The sequence below is a fragment of the Dacryopinax primogenitus genome (assembly GCF_000292625.1).
Source record: "Dacryopinax primogenitus strain DJM-731 SS1 chromosome Unknown DACRYscaffold_4, whole genome shotgun sequence".
In the NCBI taxonomy this organism is placed as follows: Eukaryota; Fungi; Basidiomycota; class Dacrymycetes; order Dacrymycetales; family Dacrymycetaceae; genus Dacryopinax; species Dacryopinax primogenitus.
In genome coordinates this window covers 703,583-728,183 of record NW_024467201.1, presented here as the reverse complement: position 1 = coordinate 728,183, position 24,601 = coordinate 703,583, and the positions used below count along the sequence as shown (strand labels likewise).

Here is a 24,601-nt window from a genome sequence, read left to right as displayed (position 1 = left end):
TGCCAAGGTATACCAGCTACTTCCATGTCATAAAGGCTTAGTCATGTCTCTTGACCAAGCAATGAGCTGGTGCCCTGACACTTACTGAGTTCAGTAAGGTGTGCATAGGCCTGAAAGGGTGTGAAATCATCCAACAATAGTTGAGTGAGGGCTGTGATGTCTCTGGCAGGATTCCAAAGGACCTGGTTGAGAGATTGCCAAAGTGCCATGATTTGAGCATCCTGCAAGTCAAGCACCTGACTCAGGAAAGACACCACAGTGTTGGGAAGAGTAAGAGGAGGAGTTGCTGGTTGGGTGAGTGTATGGACTTCCTGCCAGGCAATTCTTGTTTGAAGATGTCAAGCTAAAGCCAAGAATGACAACATTTGCTCCACAGAGACACCAGTAAGCACTTGTTGAACATCAAGGAGCTGAGAGAGAAGCTGAGAGATTTCCATAAGAGTAGATAGATGATGGTGATGGTGATAGTGATGGTGTTAATGTGGGAAGATAATATCAGTGATGTGTTGTGTGGATATGAAACAAAAATTAATTAATTAGTAATATTACATAATAAAACTATCTACCAGATTTGTGCCAAGGATCTGGCCGGAGAACCGGCCAGACCCTTGCACAGCCGAGGCCGGAATACGGAATACGGATATCTATCCGAATTACGGATTCCGGATTGCGTGTCCTGAAACCCGGATGTACTGACACGTCCACCTTTTCACAGCCCCTAATTCTCAAGGGTGAGGATAGAACACCCGTTCAGCGTACGTTCTCCCATCATGCGCTCTCCTGTCCCGACTCATGTGCATCCCTAAGCTGGACTTCAATTTCTCCTCACACCTTCGAGTTCACATGGATCTCTGCGCATCCCCCCATGAGGGAAGCCCAAGACTGGTTCGCGCCCTCGCGGTGACGTTCGGGATAATACACACCCCTGTCGTCTCAGGGATGTTTCCGCATGGGTAAACCGCCCGACTTCTCCCAACAATGTAGCGACATTCCAGTATTCCCGATGTTACTTGGCTGTATCGTGATAATCCTCTGGTGCCACCGACCTGTGCAGCCGACTTGTCTCGGGCATTTTCGTCTAATTCTTCTTCCTCTGGGCAACCTTCGCTTAGTTTAGTGCTCGCCACGCCCTAATGTTTCTAGGGTAGCATGCTCTACGGGTCGGCAACACTTGTGAGTACGGGTACATTCTAGTGTGTTCGATTGCTGGAGGTCGTTTAGGGAGGTTGTCACGCGGACGTCCTTGCTCTTCCATGCAGACTTGTCCGCCCCTTTCATCTCCCTCGGGACGATTTGCATAAGCGATCGGAGATGGATGAGGAACACGGACAGCAGCAGTCGAATACACCGGCAACCCGCCGTCTCGTTGTCTTGCCACCGGCGGAGAGCATACATTAACATGTCACGCGAATGAAGACCACACTCTTTCACACAGTCATTACCTCGGAGTCCGCGTATGTCGTGAAGTCATTTGTCTAACAGTACCTCTTACATGTATCGACATTCTCTACCGAGCTAGGCCTTGTCTGACATTCCCCATGATTGTGTGCACCTAGGGAGTTCAGGGCACGGGGCTGTTCTATATTCCGTTCCTTGTCCCGCATGGCTTTCCTTTCCTGGGGGTAAGTTTGGTAATCGACTCGGCTTTGCTCGTACATCGGTTGGGCGATGTTCCTGTACGTGAGAAACGCAGTTCATCTCAACAGAGTTTGACACCCGTCGATCACGTAATTGTATTCATTGTTTGGTCGGCACCGGGCGTGCGGCCGGAAGGCTTAACGTCCCGCATGCGGAGCGGTGCGGGTGCAATAAGAACACGTGTCTCGGGGTCCCGCTCCCAACACTTTCAGGGAAGGGCCGTCAGGGTCGTGCTGGCTGTGAGCCCGTTGAGCCGGAGCCTACCAACTTCGGCTAACCATCTCTGAGTCTCGAGAGGGCGGTTCAACGTACCCCTCCTGTTCCAACCACCACCTTTGCTCTCTACCCGTATCTTGCACTCGTCGTCTTCAAGACGCGATCAATACATGGGAGATCGACAACCCTTCACTTCGTATACTGCCTCTGGTCGAGAGATCGCGCTGCTCAACCCTGAGAGCCCGCATGCCGGTCCACCGGAGTCGGCTACAGATTCGCTCAATTACAGCCCACAAGAAGACGATCCAGGCCCATCTCTCCCAAGCCCGCCGAAGTCACCCAAGTCACCATTCACTACCGGCAGCCTTTCTCCGCCAGCCGCCATGCCCCAGAGAACTCAGGATATGGTACGTGCTGAGGCCCTAGCCAAAAGGAAGTATGTATGCAGCCAGTGTGATAAGGCGTTTACGACGAGTGGTCTGTGACTTATACTCCTCTCACCTTTGGACTGTGCTCATCCAGCATATCAGGGCATCTCAGACGGCATATAAAAGTCCATACAGGCGACAAGCCTTTTATATGCCCATATCCAAAATGCTATAAGAAATGCAACAGGGACGACAATCTCGTGCAACAGTGCGTGTTTATCCCTGTCCAGGAAAACTGTTCTGATTCAAACTTGCAGTTTTCAGGTTCATCTGCCGAAAGAAGATAGAAAACGGGGCCAGATCTATATCCGAGATGCGATCATTGCAATGCGTCAGGCGACAGACGTGTCAAGTGCAGTGCTACTGCTAGCGGGACTGCCCCTCCCAATCGCTCCAGCAAGTGACATAGAGAGTGGGGGTGATTTAGAGAGAGGAGAGGAATCAGCACAGAGTAGCGTGTATGTGACTGCGGGGCAAGTCCTATCCGTTGGAATCCCTTCACCTGACAGCTTGAACGAAAAAAGAGGTCACGAAGACAGTATGTTTTTTTTTGCCCATGAGGCCTTTTTCATCCAACTGACTATGCAGATGAACCTACATCTCGAAAGCGCCGTCGAATTGACTCATTATCACTGGTAACACCGCCGACCCCACTGAAATCAACAACAGACTTACACGGTCTTGCCGCTGTGGCTAGCCAGGTCGCGGAAGCTTCGAGGTAATCCATCCAGCCCTCCCCAGCCAGCCATTCAGCTCTTCTGGGAACAACGCCCGAAGCTTGGCATTTTGGCCCTCATACCCATGGTATCCTTTTGCCATATTCTCTCTGTACCGTGGATTATGCTGTTTTTGGATCCTATTACACGATGATCTTATGAATGCTCCTCTTGACCATCTACCTCTTGGGCTATTGTTTCTCCGACTTACCATGCATCTTTGTTCAATTGTCCTTCTCGGATGGTGCATCACCGGATTTGTCGCTCTGTATAGTAAAATCGTTTTGTACTCCTGGAAATTGGCCATATTCCTTTGCCCCCCGTTTTCCGGGATGTGTGACATTTGCAGTTGATGAGTCTTCGAGCTTCTGCCACCACAAGGGAAAGTGCGGACCCCGGGGCTTGCCTCATGGTAATGCTTTACAGCTCGTGGGGTTAGAATGAGTGATAAACGGTGAATGACGTGAGGTTTTCAGTGCAATCCTGCACCTACTTTTCTTTCTCGAGGTGCCAGCGTCTAACATCCTCTATATTTCAGGGTCGTGAAACGAGCCCCCAAGCCTCAAAGGGTCCTATGACGGCACATTAGCGGATACTGTACTAAACCTGACAGGCGCTTCTTCCAGCTTGTTCGCACCTGGCCCGCAGCTTAGGAAAATACAGGCACCTTCAACAGAACAAATGGATCGACCTTCAACTTCAACCGGGCCGGTAATCGACAGTCAAACGCCAGTTACGACATCATTCGTAAGTGCTCTCCGAAAAGTACGTGCAAGAGGGATATTCATGCGCCTATCAGCGATCGAGTGCACGCCAACTCCACCGACCGTTGGCTGTCACTATACCCATTCCTGAAGAGCCTGTGCAACCTTCCTGTCAGTTCAGTTCTTCCACCGCAGGACATACCTCATGACCCTCGTGCTAGTCTCTTTCAACCATCTATTGCGCAACTTCTGCTTAGTGCCGACCTTATCAGTACTAGAGTTTGTCGTTACAGCGATAGCTCTTCTGGTCGTTCCACATCCGCACAGCCGCAAACCAAATATTTTAGCCATCTTGGTCGCACTTTCTTTCTGGTCTATCAGCCACCATCTCGGACCGCCGTTATTTCGATTATTTGATCTTTTGACTGTCTGCCTGCCTCCAAATGAGTGGTCAGAATATGTGGTAGAAGGATTTTCGACTTTGATACATACTGCGATCAAAGAACTAGCACGATACACCGCTGTTTTCGTCCTCCATCAAATCGGACATCCTACTCTCATCGACGTGCTGTGGTGAGTGTCCTTCCAGCTTTATCGCTGTTCATATCTAACTGCGATCAGGCTTGCCTTTGGATGGGCTTTGGGTGATGTGACTTGTGGCATCTACCAGAATTACCTCAACCTGTACCAATACAAGGAAGGTCCCCTGCCTGGCGCAGATGACAATCTTTCGGCTGCACCATGGTCCGGGTATCGCGCAGGCGAGATTATCACCTCTGCATCGACTGATACCCCTCAAGGGCTGTCCTTGACCGAGGGCGTATCGGACGATCACTACGAAGCACTATTGGATGTTGAGCTGAGTCGTCTCGCTGCGCTGAAAGCAAGGCTGGAGCTGGAGGACATATATGGTATACCGTTCCCGGTAAATACACGTCATGCTACCTATATGTTCTCTGACGAAGATGATTCGTAGGATATCCCACCAATTATTGTTTCTATACAATGGCTCGACTCGCTGCTCCTGAGCTTCGGACTCACACTCATCATGTCCCATCCTTTCATTGCACACGGGACGATCGCGGCTACCATCCCTGTCGTCGCCCTCACCTGGGCAGTTCACTCTTGTCTCGCTCTGGGATATGCGCTGGCGATGCCGAAGATTGGGGTACACGTTGTCAACTACTTCGGCCTGATGGTCTCGATAGGAGTTCTAGTAGGGGGTTTAGCAGAGTGGGATGTGCTTGACTAGTCAGTTGTGTTGTAGCCGTGTATGTTACCTACGATTGTCATAAGATATACCCCATATAAACTATCTTCTCATTGTCATCAACAACTGCACTCAACCCGCATGACCTCAGGGTGAGAGGGGACGCGTCGTGTTCTTCGCGAACCATGCTGACTTTGAGTCCGTTTGCGTCTTGTAGGCGTTCTGACTTTCGAAAGATTGTCAATACCAATTCTTTCCCTTCCTCCTCAGCTATATTTTACCCTTTCTAAGTTTCTTTCAAGTCGACTGGGAGGAAGGTTGCGATACCTTTCATTACCTGGGACTCAACAGCGTCGACGCTCACGCGACCGACGTCGATCATCAACAACCCTATTTTGACGCCGAATACCCACGACATGTCTGGCATTCCAACCGCGAATCGTGCCCCGAGGGTATCTGGTCTGCCCCTCCCAGGGCGAGGCACAGGCATACCTATGCCAGGACGACCGCGTTCCTCAGTGTCTGGCGGCTCTCGTCCGTCGTTGAGCAAGGACGACGACGACACCATAATGGTCTCTTCTCTGGCGGCTGCGGTAAAAGCGAGGAATCCGTCGGACTATACCAACGGAAACCTTGCTCATGCTGAACCCGCTCTTGAGCGAACTCCTGCACCTCGCAAGTCCATTGGACCGCGGCCCAGTATGCTAACCGCATCGACTCTGCGACCTCCTCGACCACCATCTTCTGCCTCTCAGGCATCATACACGTCGACGCGTCTTCAGATACCCGATGCTGAATCCCCCAATTCGTTCCAGACTGCATATTCGACACCACTACAGACCCCTGCTATTGGGTCGCGTGCCAGAACACCCTCTACTACTGGTCAACCCCTTCGTTCTGCGCCATCAGCATATCCAAGTCAGCGTCGTCCAGAAAGCAGACAGTCGATTGGTACAACCGCACGAAGCACCTCTCGCTTAGGTCAGACATGGGACCGCAGCGCGAGCCGGACCGGGAGACCTTTTGAAGTAGGCGACAGGGTCCGTTTGGATAACAAGGGATGGGAGGGCACGTTGCAGTATCTTGGTGAAGTGCACTTTAGGGATGGAATTTGGGCTGGAGTTGAGTTGCTCCCAGGCTTTGCGGGAAAGGGGAAGAACGACGGATCTGTCGATGGGTGAGCATGTACCTTAAGATTCAAAGAATGACGTACTGAGGATACGGGCAGACGGCGTTACTTCACCTGTGCTCCCAACATGGGCGTGTTCATTTTGGCCGACAAGCTATCCGTCCCCGCACCAACCTATGCTCGACCTCCCTCTTCTGCCTCTGTGACGAGTCGGGCAGGACGCGTCACGCCTTTCAATGAACCACCTACTCCTGAACCCGAGACTCCCTCAGGCTTCCGCTCCCGTGTCCAAGCTGCTGCTGCTGCCAGTCGCGTCTCTGCTGGTTCCCGAGCTAGCAAATTCCTGGGAATGACAGCGCAGCAGCTGAGAGAAGCAGGGCTGGCAGACCTTGCTAGGCAACCAGAAAGTATTCCCGAAAGCCCAATGCGCAGTCCCAACCGACCGCCCTCGACACCAAAATCCTCAGGGAGACAGTCATTCGGTCTTCCAACCCCACGTGCGCGGCAGAGCTTGGGCATGGGCGGACCGACGCCGAAGGCGAAGCCGAGGACCGCTGACCTGTCAGTTCCAATGTCGCCCCCGCTGACATTACCTGCTCTCAGCGCTGCTAGCACAAGCGCAAATACCAGCCTCCAAGAAGAGGAAATTACTACTCCAGAGGAGAGGCACCTCGAATCCGGAAGACGCGCTTTCCAGAATCGTGTCGCCAAGCTCATGACTGATGACCTTGGTGTCGGCCGGTCTCCCGGACAAAGCACCCCGCCTGGTTCTGCGGCCGCCTTTATGGACGATTCGCCCCTCGCGTTGCGTAGTTCCGTCAGACTTCCCGATCGCATCGACATGCTGGAGCAGGAGAACAAGCGGTTAAGGGCCGATGCAGCGAGATCTTCCGCGCCTAGTCCTACAAAATCTGCAGCTTCCCAGGCTCTCATTGCGGACCTCCAGCACAAGCTCGACACGTCTGAGGATGCACTCAGTCAGGTGCGGGCGAAGCTTCAGGAGATGGAAGGAAAAGTCCAGGAGCAGGTGGCTCTTCGAGAGGCTGAGAAAGAGCAGGCAGCCGATGTCTTATCCGCAGCTGATGAAAGGGTTGATGAAGCAGAAAAGAAAGCTGCAGAGCTGCTTAGCGAGATGGACACGTTCAAGAAGCGTATGTCGGAGGTCGAGAAGGAACGAGACGAAAAGATCGAACATGTCCAAGAACTTGAGAGGAGAGTAGAGCTGCTTGTCCAGCAGGCAAATGAAGAGCGCGAGGATCTCCTCTTGCAAGTGGAGGAGCTCAGGACAGCGGGACAGGTATGAACACGCGCCGTTTCTTTCTTTGCTATCTGACACGGCGAGCGCAGGAAACAATCGCCTTCTATGAAGAGCACAAGTCCGCACATGAGGCTGATCGTTACGAACTCGAGCAGAACATCCAGAAACTCGAAGAAGAGCTTCGTAAGGTCTCCGAAACTGGCGTGCCAGCCGCTGCGGCCCAGCAAGCAGAAACGGTCACACAGATCGACAACGAGGCATTGCGTGAACAGGTTGCTCACTACCAATCTCGCATTTCGAAGCTGGAAGATCAACTGGAAGATATACAGGCAGATCGCCTAAAGCAGGAGGATGCCTATCGAGCACGCATTCAGAAAGCCAAAGATCAAGAAGTGAACGCAAGAAAAGAGCTGGAAAAGATCGGTCAAGATATCGAGGAGGTCAAGAAGGCAGAGGACATCGCTCGCAACCGCATCGGAGAGTTGGAGATTGCCCTCGCAGAAAGTGATGAAGCCTTGGAGAATGCGCGCGCGGAGATTGAATCTTTGCGCAGAGAAGTTTCCGTAAGCAAGCTATTGTTTTTTATTTTACGTTCACTATGTTAATGCAAAATTAGGATCGCACGGAGCTTCGGGAGGCGGGACAAATTGCAAAGCCTTCTGCGCAGGAGGTTGAAGAGCTTTCTCAGCTCAAGCAACAGCTTGAAGGGACACAGCGTGCCAAGGACGAGGCTCTCGCGCTTTGCGAAACTCTTAAACAAGACGCCGAAGTCGCTGCGCGGACCATTGGTGAGCTGCGGGCGAGAAAGGAGGCTATGGAGAAAGAGAAGGCTGAGGTGAGCTAATAGATATGCACACATTGACCTCGTTCTGACTCGGAAAAGCATGAGAGTGCTTCTCTTGGACCACCCGCTGAACGTCGGCGCGAATCATACAGCTCGGATACCTCCAAGTCTCGGAGATCAACAGCAGATCCTGAGAAGGAACTTCGCGATCAGATCAAGGGCCTCAAGTACGCACACGTCATGCCACTATATGCCGTCAGCTGACTTGTATACCAGGCACATGATTCAAGAGTTGCAGAAGGAGAATGCTGCTCTCGCATCCCAGAAGAAGGTGCTCGAGGCTGATAATAAGGTCCTCTCATCAGATGCGGAAGAGCTGAAAGAGGTCAATATTACCACTCATTGTTCCCGTTGCTCTACTCAAACTCCAGACAGGAAATCAAAACACTGGAAGAAGCTGTTGAGCGGACTATCCTGCAGGAGGAGCAAGCGCTTGCCCAAGAGTCTGGAGAAGTATCCGGTGCTTCGACAGATGCGTCCACGTCTGAGCTGAAGACCAAGCATGCTGTATGATTGCCTTTTTATGCTAAGCGGCGCTTACTGAATATATCTAGGCTGAATTGCGTCAACTCAACGACAAACTGAAAGAAAAGGAGTCAACCATCCGTCACGTAAGTCACTCAGCTTTACGCAGACAAATGGCACCTCATATCCTCCAATATAGCTCAACAAGGAGATGGCCGATTATGAGTCGCTCATTGAGTCCAAGATCTACGAGGAAGATGACTACACACGGAATATTGCTAACCTGGAGGGTCAGGTGAAGCAGCTGAAGGACAAATTGTCTCGCGCACAGAGTCAACCCTCCCGTTCCGCAGATTCCTCCCACTCTACCCGAGAAGCATCTAGCATCTCCGATGCTCTCATATGTGACCTTTGTGGTGGACGTGGCCACGAGTTCACAAACTGCCCGCAAATGAATGGCGGTACAAACCACATTTCGATCTCCTCAGAGCCATACTGCGACGATTGCGAGACTTTCGGTCACACGAATACCAATTGCCCACATTCACAGGATGTATTCTAATTTTTGGCTTCCTTGCGAACGGCTTGAGACCGTTTCCATTTGTATCATTTGACCATTCTTATATTTTTGGCTACTGGGAATCTTTCTTGCGAGGATGGTTTTCTCGGGCTGTAACCCCATGCACTGCCGATACCACACCTGCTACACTTTCTTTACCCCAAGCTTGCTTAATGATTTCCTCTGGCTTTGTACGACAGTCCTTTAACCAATCAATAACCCGTTCCTACGAATCGTGTGTTTTGTGAAAGCGGTCGTGCATGACAAGCTGGATTGTGATATGGAGACAGTGATGCGCTACGAGAGCATACATGAAAGCAACTTGATGAGTATGAACGTGTGCAAGATTATCGCGAGATACAAGGTATGGTCCGAAAGGGTATGATCCAATGAGTGTATGCCGAGCCCGTCGGCTAAGCTATGCAATGTGTGGCAAGATGTCAACGGCTTCTTTTACTGAGGAATGATATCCGGCTCGACGAGCGCGCGTCTTCGTTAGCGAGCATGGTCTCGGCGTATAGCATCTTGTATTTGACGAGTTCTGACTCCATTTCTTCTTTTTCAAGCTTGATCATGACGAATTGTTTCTGCATATCAATTAGCCTCCTATAAAAGGTATGCTGTAAGTATAACGTACTACGAGGTCGCAGTGCTCAGTGTTGAGCTGGGCCAAGGACGACTCCAGTGTTTTGCTGTACAAACAATGAACAATGAGAGAAAGCCTCGGATCCACAACGCAGCTGCACTTACACTTGTGCAGACAAGTGCCTATTCACGTTCCTCAGAGTGTCCATCTCGACCAAATGCTTGTTCTGCTGTCGCAGCAGCTCCTCGTATTCTGCTGCATATGTATCGAGCATGAACGGGCTGACCTTCACCTGGAAGGCGTCTTGCACAAAGTCGTCTGCTCGATATCGAGTTGGTGGCCTCTCAGACGGTGAGACGGGAGACTCGTACACCTTGTAGGTGTCGAACAGGCCCGTTTTCATGTAGTCTAGGATTTGGTCGAACTTTAGGCTGAGGAGAACGTCTTCATTCTTCTCCAGCAGTGCAATGGCGAAACCGAAGATGGCTTCAATGCCAGTGGCGAAGATGATGTCAAATATGCGGAACACCATGTCCAGAGGGAATCTGTATGCGCTGTCAGCTGCGCCATCCCCAACTGAGCTTGGACTAACCGATAACTGAATAGTGTGAGGAACCACTGGCTGCAGTACATGCTGGACTTGACGCCCTGTCGGACGAAATGCTGGTGCAGTAAGGGCAACAATTCCTCCACTAGTCGGTCAAATTGGTACAGCCTAAGCTGCAGACCTGGCATTTCGGGCAGGAAATGACCCCGAAGGTCATACGACTTCATCAGCCGTATCAGCACGCAGAATGCTTCTTCATCCGGCATCTGGCAGAGTGTGTTAGATTGAGTCACAGGTCCATATATGCGCACCCACGTTTAGAAGGAGAGCGGCCACAACGAACGGCATGCCCTGACAATACCCTACCTCGGGGTCATACAGCGAATAGGCCTTGACGACGTTGAACAAGTTCTCCTGACCGATACCCTGCACATCCTGGAAGTACTCGTGGTTTGGGAATGTCCGGCCAAGGTCGCGGAGGATACTCTTCTCATGTGGACTGCTCTCTTTGAGCAACTCTGCATATACCTGTTCTAGCATCATATCCTTCGAAGCGGACCTGGACGATGTCAGCAAGGAAAAGGGAACTTGCCAGACAGACTCACATCAGCTCCCAGATTGTCCCTCTCAACGCACCAGGTATGCCCTTCTGAATCGCCTCGGATAATTGCTTTGCTTTCGTCCTAGCAACATGCTCGTAATCGGCCATGATCTCTCCCCAGAAATCCCAGTCGATCTCCTCGTGCTCATCAAGCTTCTCCTGTGCCTCATGCACCTTATTAAACCCCTCTTTGAGCCGTAAATGCCCTTGCATGCTCGCGCGACGCGCGTTTGGGTCACTCTGCTGCGCCTCTCGCTGGAGGTTGAGTCGTGCAAGAGTGAAGTCAAAGTTGGTCGTGGAGGCGGTACGCTGAGGCGGGATGGAAGCCATCGTCGCCCGCTTGGATTCGCGGGATGATGGGCTCTTCTGTCCCGGTCCATTGGCACTTGATGTCGTTCCGATCGAGTTCCGCCATGTGGAGCGGGAGGCTGCAGAGTTGGGATCCGGGGTGGAAGGGGGAAGCGAGGGCGTGTGTAGAGCAACGTTGGAGAACCGCTCATTCTCCAGATCGTCTTCCAGAGAAACTTCCGTCAGATCGATCGTATCCTCCTTTGCACTCTGCGGCTCCGCCATTACGACATGCCCTACGGTGGTATCACTCGGCGTCAGGAGAGACTCGAGAGACGTCGCAGATGTTGCAGTCGTGTCAGCGGTGGTAAAGGATGACGCTTGCGATACTGAGGATGCCTTCAGCTCAGGAGTGTTAAGTTCGGATACATCGGACGAAGGTCGCGACTTGCCCTCTGCCGAGGATTCTAAAAGAGGCGGGAGGGGCAACGCTTCTGGTCGCGCACTTGGTGACCGGCTGGGAGATTTTGCGGGGGAGGTCTTGAGTGCTAAACGCGCTTTGCGAGATGCTGGAGTGAGTGGGTGAGATCTGCTGAACGTAGGATGGACACTGAGGATGGGACGCACCGATGGTCTCCATTCCCGTGAAAGGAGCCATTTTGGACAAAAATGAGGGTGTCTTCGTCGACTTGGTCGAAGATAAAGGGAAGAGTAAACCAACAAGAATGAAGGAAGGGAACAAGGAGAGAATACGAAGCAGTCGGTGCTCTTTAGGATTCGCTGATAGGCTGTGGGTGTATTCTATTGCGGTGTGGACGCGATGGACCGGTGTGAGGGTGGTGTGTCGTTGTTAGATACAAAACACAGACTAAGGACGGAGCCAACGGTCATCGAGGCGCCATCAATCAGAGTGCCGCTCCCGCATCGTTTCTCCCGCCCTAAAAACGAATACTCCAGATCTATAATGCACGTTGCAACCCCTTCATCTGTCTCCTCCTGCTCTCTGATTACTTCCTTAAAACCAGAGAATATCATCGGAATTTTCATAGAATCATGATTCACAGCATGGACCACGACCCTGACATGTCCCGACTCTCCCTCTTCCTCATTCACCCTGTCATTAGCGCAATAGGGATGCACCCTCGTTTTTCGGCATGGGATTCAATAACGGCAAAAGACTACCGGCAAAGTACTACACAATGGAGCAAAAATGCGAATTGGGAGGGTATTACACATGCGGGATTTGCGAGCTGAAAAGAGGGGCACAGTTGCAATGCACGGGTCGGAACCAATGATAGAGAGAAAATATGCAAGCGTTTAGGCAAATCTACGGATGATCATGTCAATAAGGAGAGCCAACAGGACGGACTGCCAATACGTACCCAAACCCTTCTCCTCCCTCGTTGATTGCTAAAAGGAGCTGAGTACGCAGTTTGTCATACGATGTGTATGACGGTAGGTCAACTAGGAACGCGAGTTAGGGAAATGAAGACTTCATCAAATTTTCGCGTTTGCTCACTCTGGTTGAAGCATGTATGCGCTTGGGGCAGGCGATCCGGATCACCATACGCTCTGTGGATGGAGAACCGTTGCACGCCCTGCACGCCTTGGAGTGCGTTGAAGCCATCCAAGGGCACACGAGAGGTACCAGTCACGAAGGCTAGCATCTTGGCACGCTCTTCGCGACTAAAGGACTTGAGCGCTCGCCACCACCAGACAATGACTGGATCTGAAGGAACATAGCCATTGTAGTCTGTGGCTGCCCGCCACTCATCCACATCAATATCAGGCGTTCCAGAAATCAGCAGCTCCACTTCCTGCTCATTGAACTAACGTATGTGTCAGGACTTCGTGCCTTCAATCGACCACATGTCACTCACAATTGTGATGAGGTCCTTAGGGATGATCTCGAAGAATCCTAACAGCAGGTGCTCAATCTGATCCTTGATGGATGTGACAAGACGATGCTGCGCGGCGAGCTGGACGTATTCCCGCTTATTTTCGTTAGTGACAGGCATCTTCTCGCCGTCTGACTTCAGCGGGATCATCTTCATCTGACCGAACTAGTGGCAAAGACGGTCAGCTCTCCATTTTGATAGAGTGAACAATCAACGCACCTCATCCGCTTCTACACTGAAGGTCAGGTCAAGCACAGCAGGGTCATTCTCCAAAATCCAGCACAGGCTATTGTAGTACTCCGGATCAACCCATTCTACATCTCGGTAGTCAACTGGCTTCCCCAGCAGCTGACGGTAGAAGGATCTTGCGAAGTGAGCATCCAGCAGTCTGCCGTCGTAAATCGCTTTTCCGATGATGCGTCCGACAAATTTGAAGAACAGAAGATGCTCTGGGTTAATCCAGGAGGCTCGGTTCGGCTGGTACGTGAGTCGGTCTGCGGCACAAGGTTGGAATAAGGCGTAGTCCGGGTTGAACATTTGACGAGCAAGGATTTGGAACCATTCCCTCGTCACGCCTCCAGCATCTACGCCCTCTTCATCATAGAAACGAATACTCAGCTTGCCGTATTTGATTTGATCCCCGGTTTTGCGTTGAAGGTATTGGAACGAGTCCTCGAATACACGTGCCCGGCGGATGTTAAGTTGTAATGTCTGATGAAGCTCCCTGCTGTGAGGACGCTTGTGCAGTTGTTGATTGAAATAGTTCCGCTTGTTGTCGAAGTCCAGCACGCGAGGGTTCTGCACAAGAAGGGCAAATGACCCACTCATCAAGGATGGATTGCTGCGAACCATGACATTGAGCATCTTGCGGTGCGCATCGGTGAAACCGACGAAAAGGTCCTCCATTGATTCTCGAGGCGTGAGTGGCGATTGAGGCGACATGGAGCCCCGTACAAGTCGAACCGCGCTGTTACCAGCACTTTTTGGGGCGACATACTTGCACACTACCATTAGTGATTCGATCAGTGGAAGAAGAACAGTTGCGATATGTTCGGTGTTCGTCTGGTCTTCGACATTAGCCAGACAATCTCCCAACCTCTTCCATAACGGTGTGAAATGGAACCCTTCATAGATTCCATAAACTTTGTCTGATTCTGTTGCTTCAGGCATAACAGGAGCGACGGTAGTCGTGTTTCCGTCTCCACCTGTAGGGGCTGCATTTTGCATGTTCGACGTTGATGTCTTCCTGACTTGGAACATGTAGTCTATCGTCTTGAGGATCCGAAGAAGCTTCGCCTGATCCGAAGAAGCGGGTGAAAACTTGGCTACGACGGCATTGCGCCTCTCGTCGTCAGCAACTGGGTCTTCTAGAACTTTGTCCAAATCATCAAGGTCCGAGAGAAGACTCAATCCCAAGCTCTGTGCCCGAGTCTTCAGCTCCGAAGCAATCACATCTTTCGCCTCCGGTAAGTAGGAGAGGTGGGAGATCAGGGCGAGTGTCTGCTGGAATGTGCGACTGCTGCACTCGCCGACGGTGAGGATGTTGACGATAAGTCGTAGGATGTGATTAGGAATTTGTGGAGGATGGGGGAGGAGTGGCGTAGGTACACTCTCCTCTGCCGGCTTCTCGGGCTCGCCAGGTGCAGTGGGTGCTGCAGTACCTACACGAATTTGTTGAATAGATTGACTCAAACTGTAAGTCAAACCTCTATCGGTCACAATGCCGTCATCCACAGCCCCAGTATTGACGGCTCCTTCCGAGTTCGTGGTACGGGAAAGATCCTCAACAGCAGCAGCGCCAGCAGAAGACGACTGGGCGACTTTGCTTTCCAGTGAGGTGAGAGGTCGTGTGATGAGGGCCAGCAACGCTGCAACACCATCCATCAGTGAGCCGGTGCTGAGCATTGCCGGACGGTCGAGCAGGCCTAACAGCACAACAATGGGGTACTTCGTCGAAGTACTCTGCTTCTCTTTACCTTTACCTTTCTTTGAGGCTGGGCGTCGCAATCCCAAAGGCGTCTCGTGCTCCATAAGGAAGACAATTGCAGCTTGCTCATTGGCGTTCACGATATATGACAGAGCTTCGATCGACCGCTGCGCGACCAAGCCGGCAACATTCTCTCCCGAAAGCGGAGGTAGGGAGAATGAAATACCAGGAAGCTCGTGCTGCGTTTTGTGCTTCGTTGCCGACTTCGGGGAGGTTGGACTCTTCGCAGTTCGAACACTCAATTGTGCGAATGCTTTGTCGACTGCAGCCAAGTCCCCCGTTCCATCTTGCAAAATATTTAGCAACAGGTTAATGAGCTCTCCCCGGGTCTTTCCGTTCTCGCAGATATTGACCAGAATTTTATGGAGATAATTCTTGCGAAGGAGCTGTGGGTAGAACAGAAGACGAACCAGTACGGCGATGCCGGTCCTATCCAGGAGCTGGATCGCATCCCGTGCAGTCTTCTTGTGACTGGTGGGCTCGGATGGATCTGCCGCAGTTGTCCGTGGGGCCCGCACAGAGGCACCGCGCTGTCGCATCAACTCCCTCTGCAAAGCTCGTAAGTCGTTCGCTTCGGCGACAATGGATGAGGGCAATGTTTGCAACAGGACATCATCCTGCTCCAATAATACAACTGAACGTAGCTGCGGATCCAAAGTAGCAAGGAATGTTGCTGCATCCATGTCCACTGGCCCAACCGTACTCGTTATAGCGTTGGCGGCTGCGGCTGCGGCTTCTCGGACAGCACGACGTTGTTCGGCCGCGTCTTGCTGCAGAATCTCAGCTCGGATATCTGGCGGGAGCGCATCCAAGAATTCGGCACTGATGGCAGACCCCGGAGGCAGCTCTTGAGGGATTGTAGTGCGTTGCTCTCGGAAATGTTGGTTAAGAACTTCTTCGCGCATGTCATCTGGCAAAGCCTCCAGGAAAGTTGGATCGATACCGGTGTCTGTGATGTCAACAGGATTTCCGTGTACGGTAACAGTGACACGGGGACCCGGAGCGGAGGTGCCCGGCATGGTCTCTTCAACCCTCCCTTCCTCAGCAGAATCACTGGCAACAACGTTGTCGTCTTGTGTGCTTGTGAGAGGCTCTTGAGACCGGTCATGCTCTGCCTCAGCTGTGATGAGAACAGCTTCTTCAACGGCCATATCACCTTCGTGGGGGGCTGCTAAGGTATCGTCAGACGGGCCGTTCGGGAGGATCTCTTCGTGTCGGCTTGTTCGATCTGTAGCTTCACCGCGGGCATCTTCATGACTAGGCTCAGCGCCGTCGATGTTGTCCATCTGAACAGCATTCGCTTCTGTTTCTTTTTCTGCTTCTGCCTTCCTCGCCTCTTCAGCCTTTCTTTCTTCTTCCAGTCGCGCTTTCTCCGCGGCTGCAGCTTCTTGGGCTGCGACTTCCCGTGCAGCGGGAAGGAGCCGTAGGATAAGGTGATTGCTGAGCTTCTGGGCACGGTCAACAGCGAGATGCCCTTGCGCCAAGGCAGCCTCTTCCTGCCATCGGTGAATGCTTGAAGTGGCACCAAAATCATCTTCATCGAGCAGAGATCGCTCGCGTTCCTGCCGTTGCGTTGCCAAACTGACGTGGCTGTGAAGATGGCGTCGGGCAGAATGATGCCGGCTATTGTCCCGATTGGCTCCAAACAAAGCAGCTAGGGGACCAGAGAACTCCGCTTCCGAAGGTTCCCCGTGACCACGGGTGAGAAGCTGGCCTAACATATTGACCGCATCTCCCAAGGTTTCAAGTGCCGGATTAACCAGGAGCCCATTAGCATCGAAAACCGCATGATTCCGACCGCGTCGTTGGGAGGTGCGGCCCTGGCTAGAAGCCTGCGAGTGACTGCCCATAGGATCCACCAGTAAAGGATGTGGGAAGTCAAAGGCGCCGTTTCGGGAGTTGCGAGATCTCCCAATGAGATCATCTTCGCTTGCATCCACCACCACTCGTCCTCTACGTATGGGGGGGAATAATAGAGGGGGCTCCCCTCCTGCCGCGGTGGCCTGGAGCGCTTGGAGGGCTGGACGCCACCCACCCCGGCGTTCGGAACCGAGCTCCAGATACTGCGGTTCTAAGAGACCAATCTCTTCAGCGACATTAAAACTAGCTAGCGTATTAGTAGTCGCCCATCTGGATGCTGACGCAAACGTACTCTGCGACTTCCGAGCCATCGTCTTCATCGTTTGGAAGGATGTCCTCATCTATCATTTGCACAGCTGAGGTTAGAAAAATGAGGACAGGTCAACAACGCTAAATTCGGGCCGCTTACGGATACCAGGTTCATCATCGTCCTCACCTTCACCGTCCTCCGGATTTGGCAGGCCCTCTGCATTCTCCTATAGAAAAATAAGTTAGGGTGCGCGTCCTAACCAATATTTTCCTTCGCACCTCCCACATCATTGCCTCTTCTTCGTCTTCGGCCTCCTCATCCCCTTCCACAGACTCCTCCTCGTCCTCCGTACCCTCCTCGTCTCCGATCATCCCCTCGTCCTCGTCTCCATTGTCGTCTTCCCATTCTTCTTCGGAAGCGGCGCTCTCATCACCCATCTGCTCGTCCTCATCACCTTCGTCCTCATCATCATCGATTTCATCTTCGTCGTCGAGGTCTGAACCCTCACTATCCCCATCAACAAACTCGACCTCCATCTGCCCTTCCTCGTCGTCCTCTTCTTCATCGTGAAGGTCACCTTCTTCATACACCTCTTCCATTTCCTATTATGTACTCAGTTAGACACGATCTGGACCATCTCTTCCTGCGATGTACTCACGCCACCAAACCTACAGGTTAAATTAGCAGAGAAAGTAACTATGCGCTTGGTGCTTACATTCCAAGAGCCGAATTACGGTAGAGATCCGGTGTCTCTTCGCGAGATACAGCCGCCAATTGTTCACTTATCATATGCGGACTCGATGCTGTATGATCTTTGTCTCGCTCCTTGTCCGAAGCTCGTCCCATTTTTATGGCAACTCGTGTTCTTCAGAGTGTCAATGTATGCCATGTGCACAAAAACACGCACTTACAACTGTTCCAGCGGGCGAAGGATTGCATTGATGAGCGTTTTGATGTGTGGGTAGTTGAGATCGACCTCTGCAAGACTGCTTGTGAGCATGCTGACAAAATTCTTTTCCAGCATCAGCTTCGCAATGTGAACAGCAGCATCGTCCAGCTTGCTGGTCGTTCCTGGACGGACTCCAAGAAGGTGATGACAGAGGTCTGCAAGGGCACGTAACTTATCATATCTGATCTCTTGATTGTCGATAACCATGGTGTCCCGGAAGGCTTTCGTGATGGCATCCAACACAGCCTTTCGCACCGCAGTCAAATCTGGATGGGCGTCTTTCCCTTCGTGAGCCGGAAACTCATCTCGACACAGAGCCGTTATTAAGCTCATTGCCCAGATGCCAATCTCGGATGTCAAGCGATACTGCATATCTGCAGCAGGTTTCGGATTCAGGCTCCCCGCGAAGAGTAGGTCTTGGAGCATGAGATTCAGCACAGTCGGTTTATGTTTGGCCGGTGTGGTGACGACTTCCTTCCCCGGCCGTCTTCTCCCGTGATTGACAAAGGCAATCTTGCAGCCGGCGTATGAGGTGACGAGCTCTGTCAACCATGACATCAGCTCGCACAAGTAGACGTGTTCCGGTGGATCTGAAGCTGAATTTCTAGCTTGTGGTCCTTCAATAACGTCCGCTACAATCGCCTCCCTCACCTTATCAGCCTTGCTGTCGACGTTGACCGTTGTAGCAGCTGAACTCGCCCTGTCCACTTGAAGCAATTCCTCAATCAGATATGACACCACCGTCTCGAGCGATTCGCATGAAGGTGCCACTCTGAACAATTCGTCGTTTGAGTCCGTATTCTCATCAGTATGTGAAGACTTGAATTTCGGTGTTGGACGTAAGGAGACGTGATGGCTACCGCCAGTAGTATTGGGACTCTGCAACTGACACAATGAGGTTGCTTCATCCAAAAAGAGCTCTGGATCGCGAAGAGCAACCATGTACACATTCTTGAGAAGAGTAGAAGCATCCACGACCCGATTACGAGGTTGATGGAACCAGTCGACCACAGCATCCTTCATCGCGGTTTGCAGTACAGCTTCGTCCTCCACAAGATGCCTCAAAATGAGCATCAGATACACCTGACATCCAAACTGATCTTTCGTCGGTGCTTTGAAACGTCCCAATAGAAGCGAAAGGCCACCCATGGCTAGGAAAGTGGCCGCATATGTGCGCTGACGGGTAATCAAGACTAGTAATCTCAATATCGAGATGAGACCATCACGAGTCAAATGGCTGTTGCCCAACAGCTCTGTACACAGTGGGAACAGTTGCTCATAGGTTGCAGAGAAATCTGGGCCGGAGTGAATTGATGGTTGTTGGATGGGGTCGTCATTGTCGGGCAGTTTTGCCTCCACAAAATCGTTGCCAAATATCAGGACAGCTTCAATGCCAAGTAACGCTGGGCTAAGCCATTTTGGAAGAATCTCAGAATCTGATGAGAGTGCTGCATTCTGTAACAGTTGAAGAATAAGGGCACCTGCAGGCACGATTTTATCATGAAGTGCTGCGCTGTGACTTGGAGACGGTTGGTTGAGAACCAAGGCAAGTAGATGGCAGCGAACCGACAGCGAATGCTCATTTGATGTCGCGTCTGGATCGAAACGCTTGATGTCTTCCAGGACGGCATCGAATGCCATCCTGTGATAGTCGTCATCAGCACTGATGAATGCACTCTTTAGCTCAAAGACGAGGGAATCGTGAGCATCGGCGATAAGCATGGCGCGCTTCGGATACTTCGGCTCGATGGCTGCCCTGAGTAAGTCCAGTTCTTGCTTGTAATTTCGAACCGGCACTGTATGTTCGGCTGGGGCGGTTGTCGAATCATTTACATCGTTCGCATGGTCGCTTTCTTCGCGGGCGACACGCGGCTCCATTGCCGGTATCTCATCTTCGGACATATCAACAACTGGAACACCTTCTGAGGTGCCACTTCTTGTCGGATCTTCATGAGGAACAACTTCCTCAATCTCGATGGGCATATCACCTTCCGCTATTGCAACATCAGCATTTTCCATGTCCACGTCTTCTTGCGCCTGAGGAACAGGTGCGGGTTCAACTGCGGGCGGTTGTGCAGGTTCAGGTTGCAGCGCAGAGGGATGCGTGAGCAAGTATTCCGTAGCAGCAGACACGTTATTGTTTGTGCGCCGCAGCGCTCTCTCGACGGCAGAACGTGGGAAGCCCATGTCTATGAGTTGCTGGACTCGGTTTTCGTTTGGAACTACCTCGGGACGCGGGGCCCCGAGGCCGAACAAACCAGCTGCCCAGTTCAGACTGCTAGAGTTGATCGGTGGCTCTACTCGTCGTTCCTCGCCATCACCTTCCATGATATGCTGCATGATGCGCACGATAGACTTTATAACACCCAATGGTGGGGCAAAAGCCCCAGATTCCTCCGCATGTGTTACTGACCAAGGTGCATCCCACATTTCCAGACAAATTGGGAGAATTTCCAGACGAAGTTTGATGAGAAAGTCATGCGGCTCGAAGTAATCCTTGTCACCCGGTCTCTTGTCACGCGTGATGAGTAACGTGGTCTGACCAGAGTCGAAAAGTGGCTTGGAAGCGACCAATGCTTCGAACAGATTCAAGGCAACCTTGAGACCGCCAAAAACGTGAACAAGATCCCGCTGGGCTTCTTGAGTCTTCTCGCCAGCAAGTAACTGAGCGCCTCGTGTTACCCAAGAGCGACAGATGTCGAAAATGGCGTTGAGCCCACCGGATTCACGGAAATGAATCACCAGCATAGTCTGAAGATTATTTTGCGACGTCCGCTCTAACCCTACATTAGTACACGTTACCATTCCCGCGAATGGAGAAACGCACCATCGAAAAACAATATAGTCACCAGGCCAAGCATGACTGTTACGTAAGTGCTGTACATAGGCGACGCCAGGAAGTCGTCACTAGGTCGCCACTTTAAATGTTGGACCAGAATCCGGGCGATTGCTGATGCTGTGGCAGCAGCTTGCTTTTTTTGAGCCATGTCCACGTTACGACGACTGTACAGAAACATTTTTACGATTGCTATAGACGGGTTAGATGACAGCAGTCCAAAACTGAAAAAGCGCACCTTGGAAAAACGTTGTTAAAGTCAGGGGGATATGTCGCATCAAGTGCTTGATAGCTTTCCTGTTAGCCTCCTGTGGGCTCTGAGCACCTTCGCCGACCACGACGGAATCTGGAGCTTCAACATCCAGCTGTTCTTCGACAGCGACTTCTTCCCTTATGGGCTGAGTGGCAGAACCAACATCAGCAGTGTTTGTGATGCTGGTCTCTTTGGCTTCCGTCAACGGAGCCCAGCTCGCTTTCAGGAGCACATTTTCCAGTATGCAGCATCGGTGGAGGGAGCCCAAGTCTTCCAGAAAGCTGGTATCGTTCCCCGAGGCAAGTGTTTGGAGATATGTTGTAGCTGAACGCCCATGCGAAAAACTGATGCTGGCATAAACGTCGGCCATGAAAGTAAGACGACCGAGTAGGACCACGAATTGTCGAAAGGTTTCGTTCGCCTTGCTCAGCTCATCCTCCGCAGATATCGACGCCATCTGCGCTAACTTGGATGCTTCTTGGGGAGAAGACCAAAATTCCTCGGTAGCGAGAAGGCTGGCGCGTACTTGTTCATGGACTTTCACAAGGGTGACTTGTGGGTTTACCTCAGCCATGAGTCGCAATGCACCTACGAGTGCTTCAGCAGCAGACGAAGAGGCAAACTCCTCCGGTAAACAAGGCAGAGTGTACAGCTTGCAGACGCGCTCAACGCCGTCAGCTTTGTTGATAAAATCGCGAACGTGTGGTGTATGCTGGAAAAGACCGTCCATAAAGCGACCGAGAACGTCGATCGACATGACCACAGGATTGTCTGATACACCCTGGCCTGCAGGAGACACCTCCGCCATTGGTGTATTGGGCTCTGATAGCTCGAGGGTAGATGATAGGCCACCGTTCAATGCCGATGCTTTCTCTTTGCCCTGATCGGAGTCGGGAACGGGCTTTAGACGATAGCTATCAAGACCCCCTGCTGTCGACTGCAAAGATGCCGCCATTTGCTCGATGTTGTCGAATACCCCCTTCATGGCATTCATAACCGCGGACTTCAGGGATGGATGATGTCGTATCAACTCGTCCATGACAGTCCCAATCGCTCCTGCGTTTTCTCGATCTTGCAGAACTCGCACGTGCTTCTCGGAGGAAAAAATGCTGAACCAGCTAGGAATGATATCAGGTCGAGCGGCCAGCATATCTTGACCTGCTTGATTGAGGCAAAGCGCGCCGAGAGCATTAGGAACAGCTTGAACCACCTGAAGGTGAGTTAGCCGTCATCACATTATCAGCCGACTATAAATTGATTTACCTCGAACACAGGTTCCATCCCCAAAGCAATGGCGTTGTAAAATGTCTCTGGTATGTGCTGTTCCTGCAAGATACCCAGACACGTAGGTTCGTTGTGAATGAACGTGGCCATGATGTTTATAGCTTTCGGGTACTGTCAGCATGTCGCTGACTGGTGTAAAAGTATACCTACACAGTGCGAAGATATGAGGGCCAAACAGGCTACGGTGGATCATAATGGTTTTGACACTCTTGCTTAGACTTGAATCGATGAGGCTCCTGAACCCTTCGGATGTTCCAGACGACTGCATCATCCTGTGCATTGACCTCATGAAGTTCTTGAGCGCCATTGACTGCATATAGGGCAAGCGTCCTGTAACATGTTAGCAACTATATGCAGTTTCAGAGAACCTAACTGACCATAAATTGAACCAGGGGCTCCGTCTGCTTGTTCAGTAGAGCTCAAATCAGCAACGGCACGATCAACTTCATACTTGATTCGCTCAACGAGCACATCAAGACCTCTAGAATTCAACCAGATGCTGAATGCATTGGTGTACCCATAAAGAACATTGTCGACCAAGGCCATCGTCTTTTGAACAACCTAACAATGCAGAATCAGGACAAACGAAAAAATAGAAGTGTGAGGGCGTACAGGTAGAACGGCGGTTCGCTTGTTGTCAATAATCTGAACCAACAAAGGAATCAGGCCAGCCCCAACAATCATATTGCCCCCCTGAGAATTGCTGGCCAGATAGGTGACAAAGCTCAGCAGTTGCTCAATGCCTTCCACACCAATGCTACTGAGCTCTGCCCCATCCTCCGCCTTGTCAAGCTCTGTGACGATTCGCCTCAATGCGCTCATCAGAATGCCATGACTGACACCCGCATTGATGGCCCCCATTACTTCTGCCATCTTGCCTTTGTACCGGGCTAGACCATCGAGAGCAGTGAGAGCGGCAACCTGGATAGGCGCTGGGATCCGAGGAGGCAAACACTCAGCCACGCTGGTGATAAGGGTAGGATTCGGCAAGAATATCAGGTTCTGTGCGATAGATTCCACATGGGTGTGGCAGAAAATAGCGATAGACAAAAGCCGGACAACAGCGAGCTTTTCCCGGTCCTGCATCCTGGCTTCACTGGTGCCTAGGGACTGTGCAAGGCGAACACGGTGCAACAGCTCAAAGCGATCGTCGTCTGGAACGCCATACTTGGTAATGGCCGCCGATACGATGTCGGCTGTTGGCCTTGGGTCTTTAGCCAAACCGGGAATTTGCACGGTATTCAGGCCAGGTTGGGCAGCGGATGGGGAATCATCCAGCTTGTAGAAATTGAACTGGAGCTCTGTTTGTGGGAGGTCGAGTTCAGATGAGGGCCCCGTGCTGGACACAAGAGCAGCGAGCTCGAGGTTGTTGTCCTGTACGGTGGGGAAGCGCATACAGAGAGTTGAGAGTCGTGGGGTGGAGAGAGCCAGCGACTGCGACAGTGAGACTTGTGAGGAGTACTGTTGCGCAGGACGCAAGAACAGCTTGAGTGTGAGGACGAGAACGTCCAAGTCGGTGGTAGAAAGGAGTGCATTTAGTCGCTGTATGCGAGATAGAGTCATCAGTAAACAGTCAACCTCGACTCGAGCGGTTCCAACGTGGAACAGCCGAGATGGAATGAGGACGCACATCATAGCTCGCATAGATCTTTCTGTTTGTTGAGTTATCCAACAACAGCCTTTCAAACCTCAAGATCTCTGATAGAAGTGCTCGTGCGCTTGGAGTGAAGTCATTGACCTGGAGTTGGTCGACCTCATAGTCATTGATGATTTGCTCGAGGATCTCATCGAACTTATTCAGCACAGCTGACCAGGCATGAAGATCACATCTGGGATACTGCCATGTCTGGATGGTCGAGAGTAGGGTAGGAAGCTCGTCTTTCGGAGCTGCAAGAATGGCATTGATGAGGGCCGATACGTCGGGGTGCTGGAGATAGAAAATTCGGTTAGGTCACCTACTGGCGCATATAACGCATAAAATGAGCTCACTATTGGTCCCAGCCGCTTGGGCTGCTTATTTATCTTCATTGTTGGTTCGCCAGCGCGACGAGTGTGCAATGAGATGAAGACGGATGGTGAGGGTTAACGGTGAGTT

The 24,601-nt window shown here is 51.7% G+C and overlaps 4 protein-coding genes across 4 annotated transcripts; 2 read left to right on the top strand and 2 right to left on the bottom strand.

The window, feature by feature from the left end:
* Nucleotides 1-2,237: 2,237 nt before the first annotated feature.
* On the top strand, nt 2,238-2,921 carry DACRYDRAFT_87475 (uncharacterized protein; the record flags this gene model as incomplete). The annotated part of the gene is made up of 3 exons (XM_040776811.1): nt 2,238-2,331; nt 2,385-2,490; nt 2,540-2,921. 3 exons carry the CDS (start codon nt 2,238-2,240, stop codon nt 2,919-2,921), a joined length of 582 nt encoding a protein of 193 aa, XP_040631103.1.
* A 2,336-nt stretch (nt 2,922-5,257) lies between these two features.
* On the top strand, nt 5,258-7,757 carry DACRYDRAFT_63869 (uncharacterized protein; the record flags this gene model as incomplete). The annotated part of the gene is made up of 3 exons (XM_040775743.1): nt 5,258-6,089; nt 6,141-7,338; nt 7,389-7,757. Coding segments are annotated over exons 1-3 (2,328 nt in total), but the record flags the coding sequence as incomplete, so codon positions are not given.
* A 1,850-nt stretch (nt 7,758-9,607) lies between these two features.
* Nucleotides 9,608-11,114, bottom strand: DACRYDRAFT_48249 (RabGAP/TBC; the record flags this gene model as incomplete). Its single annotated transcript, XM_040774817.1, has 6 exons — nt 9,608-9,754; nt 9,805-9,859; nt 9,918-10,298; nt 10,346-10,566; nt 10,616-10,859; nt 10,906-11,114. 6 exons carry the CDS (start codon nt 11,112-11,114, stop codon nt 9,608-9,610), a joined length of 1,257 nt encoding a protein of 418 aa, XP_040631101.1.
* A 1,231-nt stretch (nt 11,115-12,345) lies between these two features.
* On the bottom strand, nt 12,346-24,574 carry DACRYDRAFT_20816 (uncharacterized protein). Its single transcript, XM_040772095.1, has 19 exons — nt 24,496-24,574; nt 24,137-24,433; nt 23,119-24,048; nt 22,884-23,067; nt 22,657-22,836; nt 22,486-22,607; nt 21,208-22,432; nt 20,961-21,161; nt 18,096-20,910; nt 17,900-18,049; nt 17,843-17,852; nt 17,463-17,786; nt 17,344-17,410; nt 17,227-17,290; nt 13,307-17,177; nt 13,070-13,252; nt 12,709-13,018; nt 12,572-12,653; nt 12,346-12,516 (listed from the first exon to the last, which is right to left on the bottom strand). The coding sequence occupies exons 1-19, from the start codon at nt 24,532-24,534 to the stop codon at nt 12,507-12,509; spliced, it is 11,064 nt and encodes a 3,687-aa protein (XP_040631100.1). The 5' UTR covers nt 24,535-24,574; the 3' UTR covers nt 12,346-12,506.
* Nucleotides 24,575-24,601: the final 27 nt, after the last annotated feature.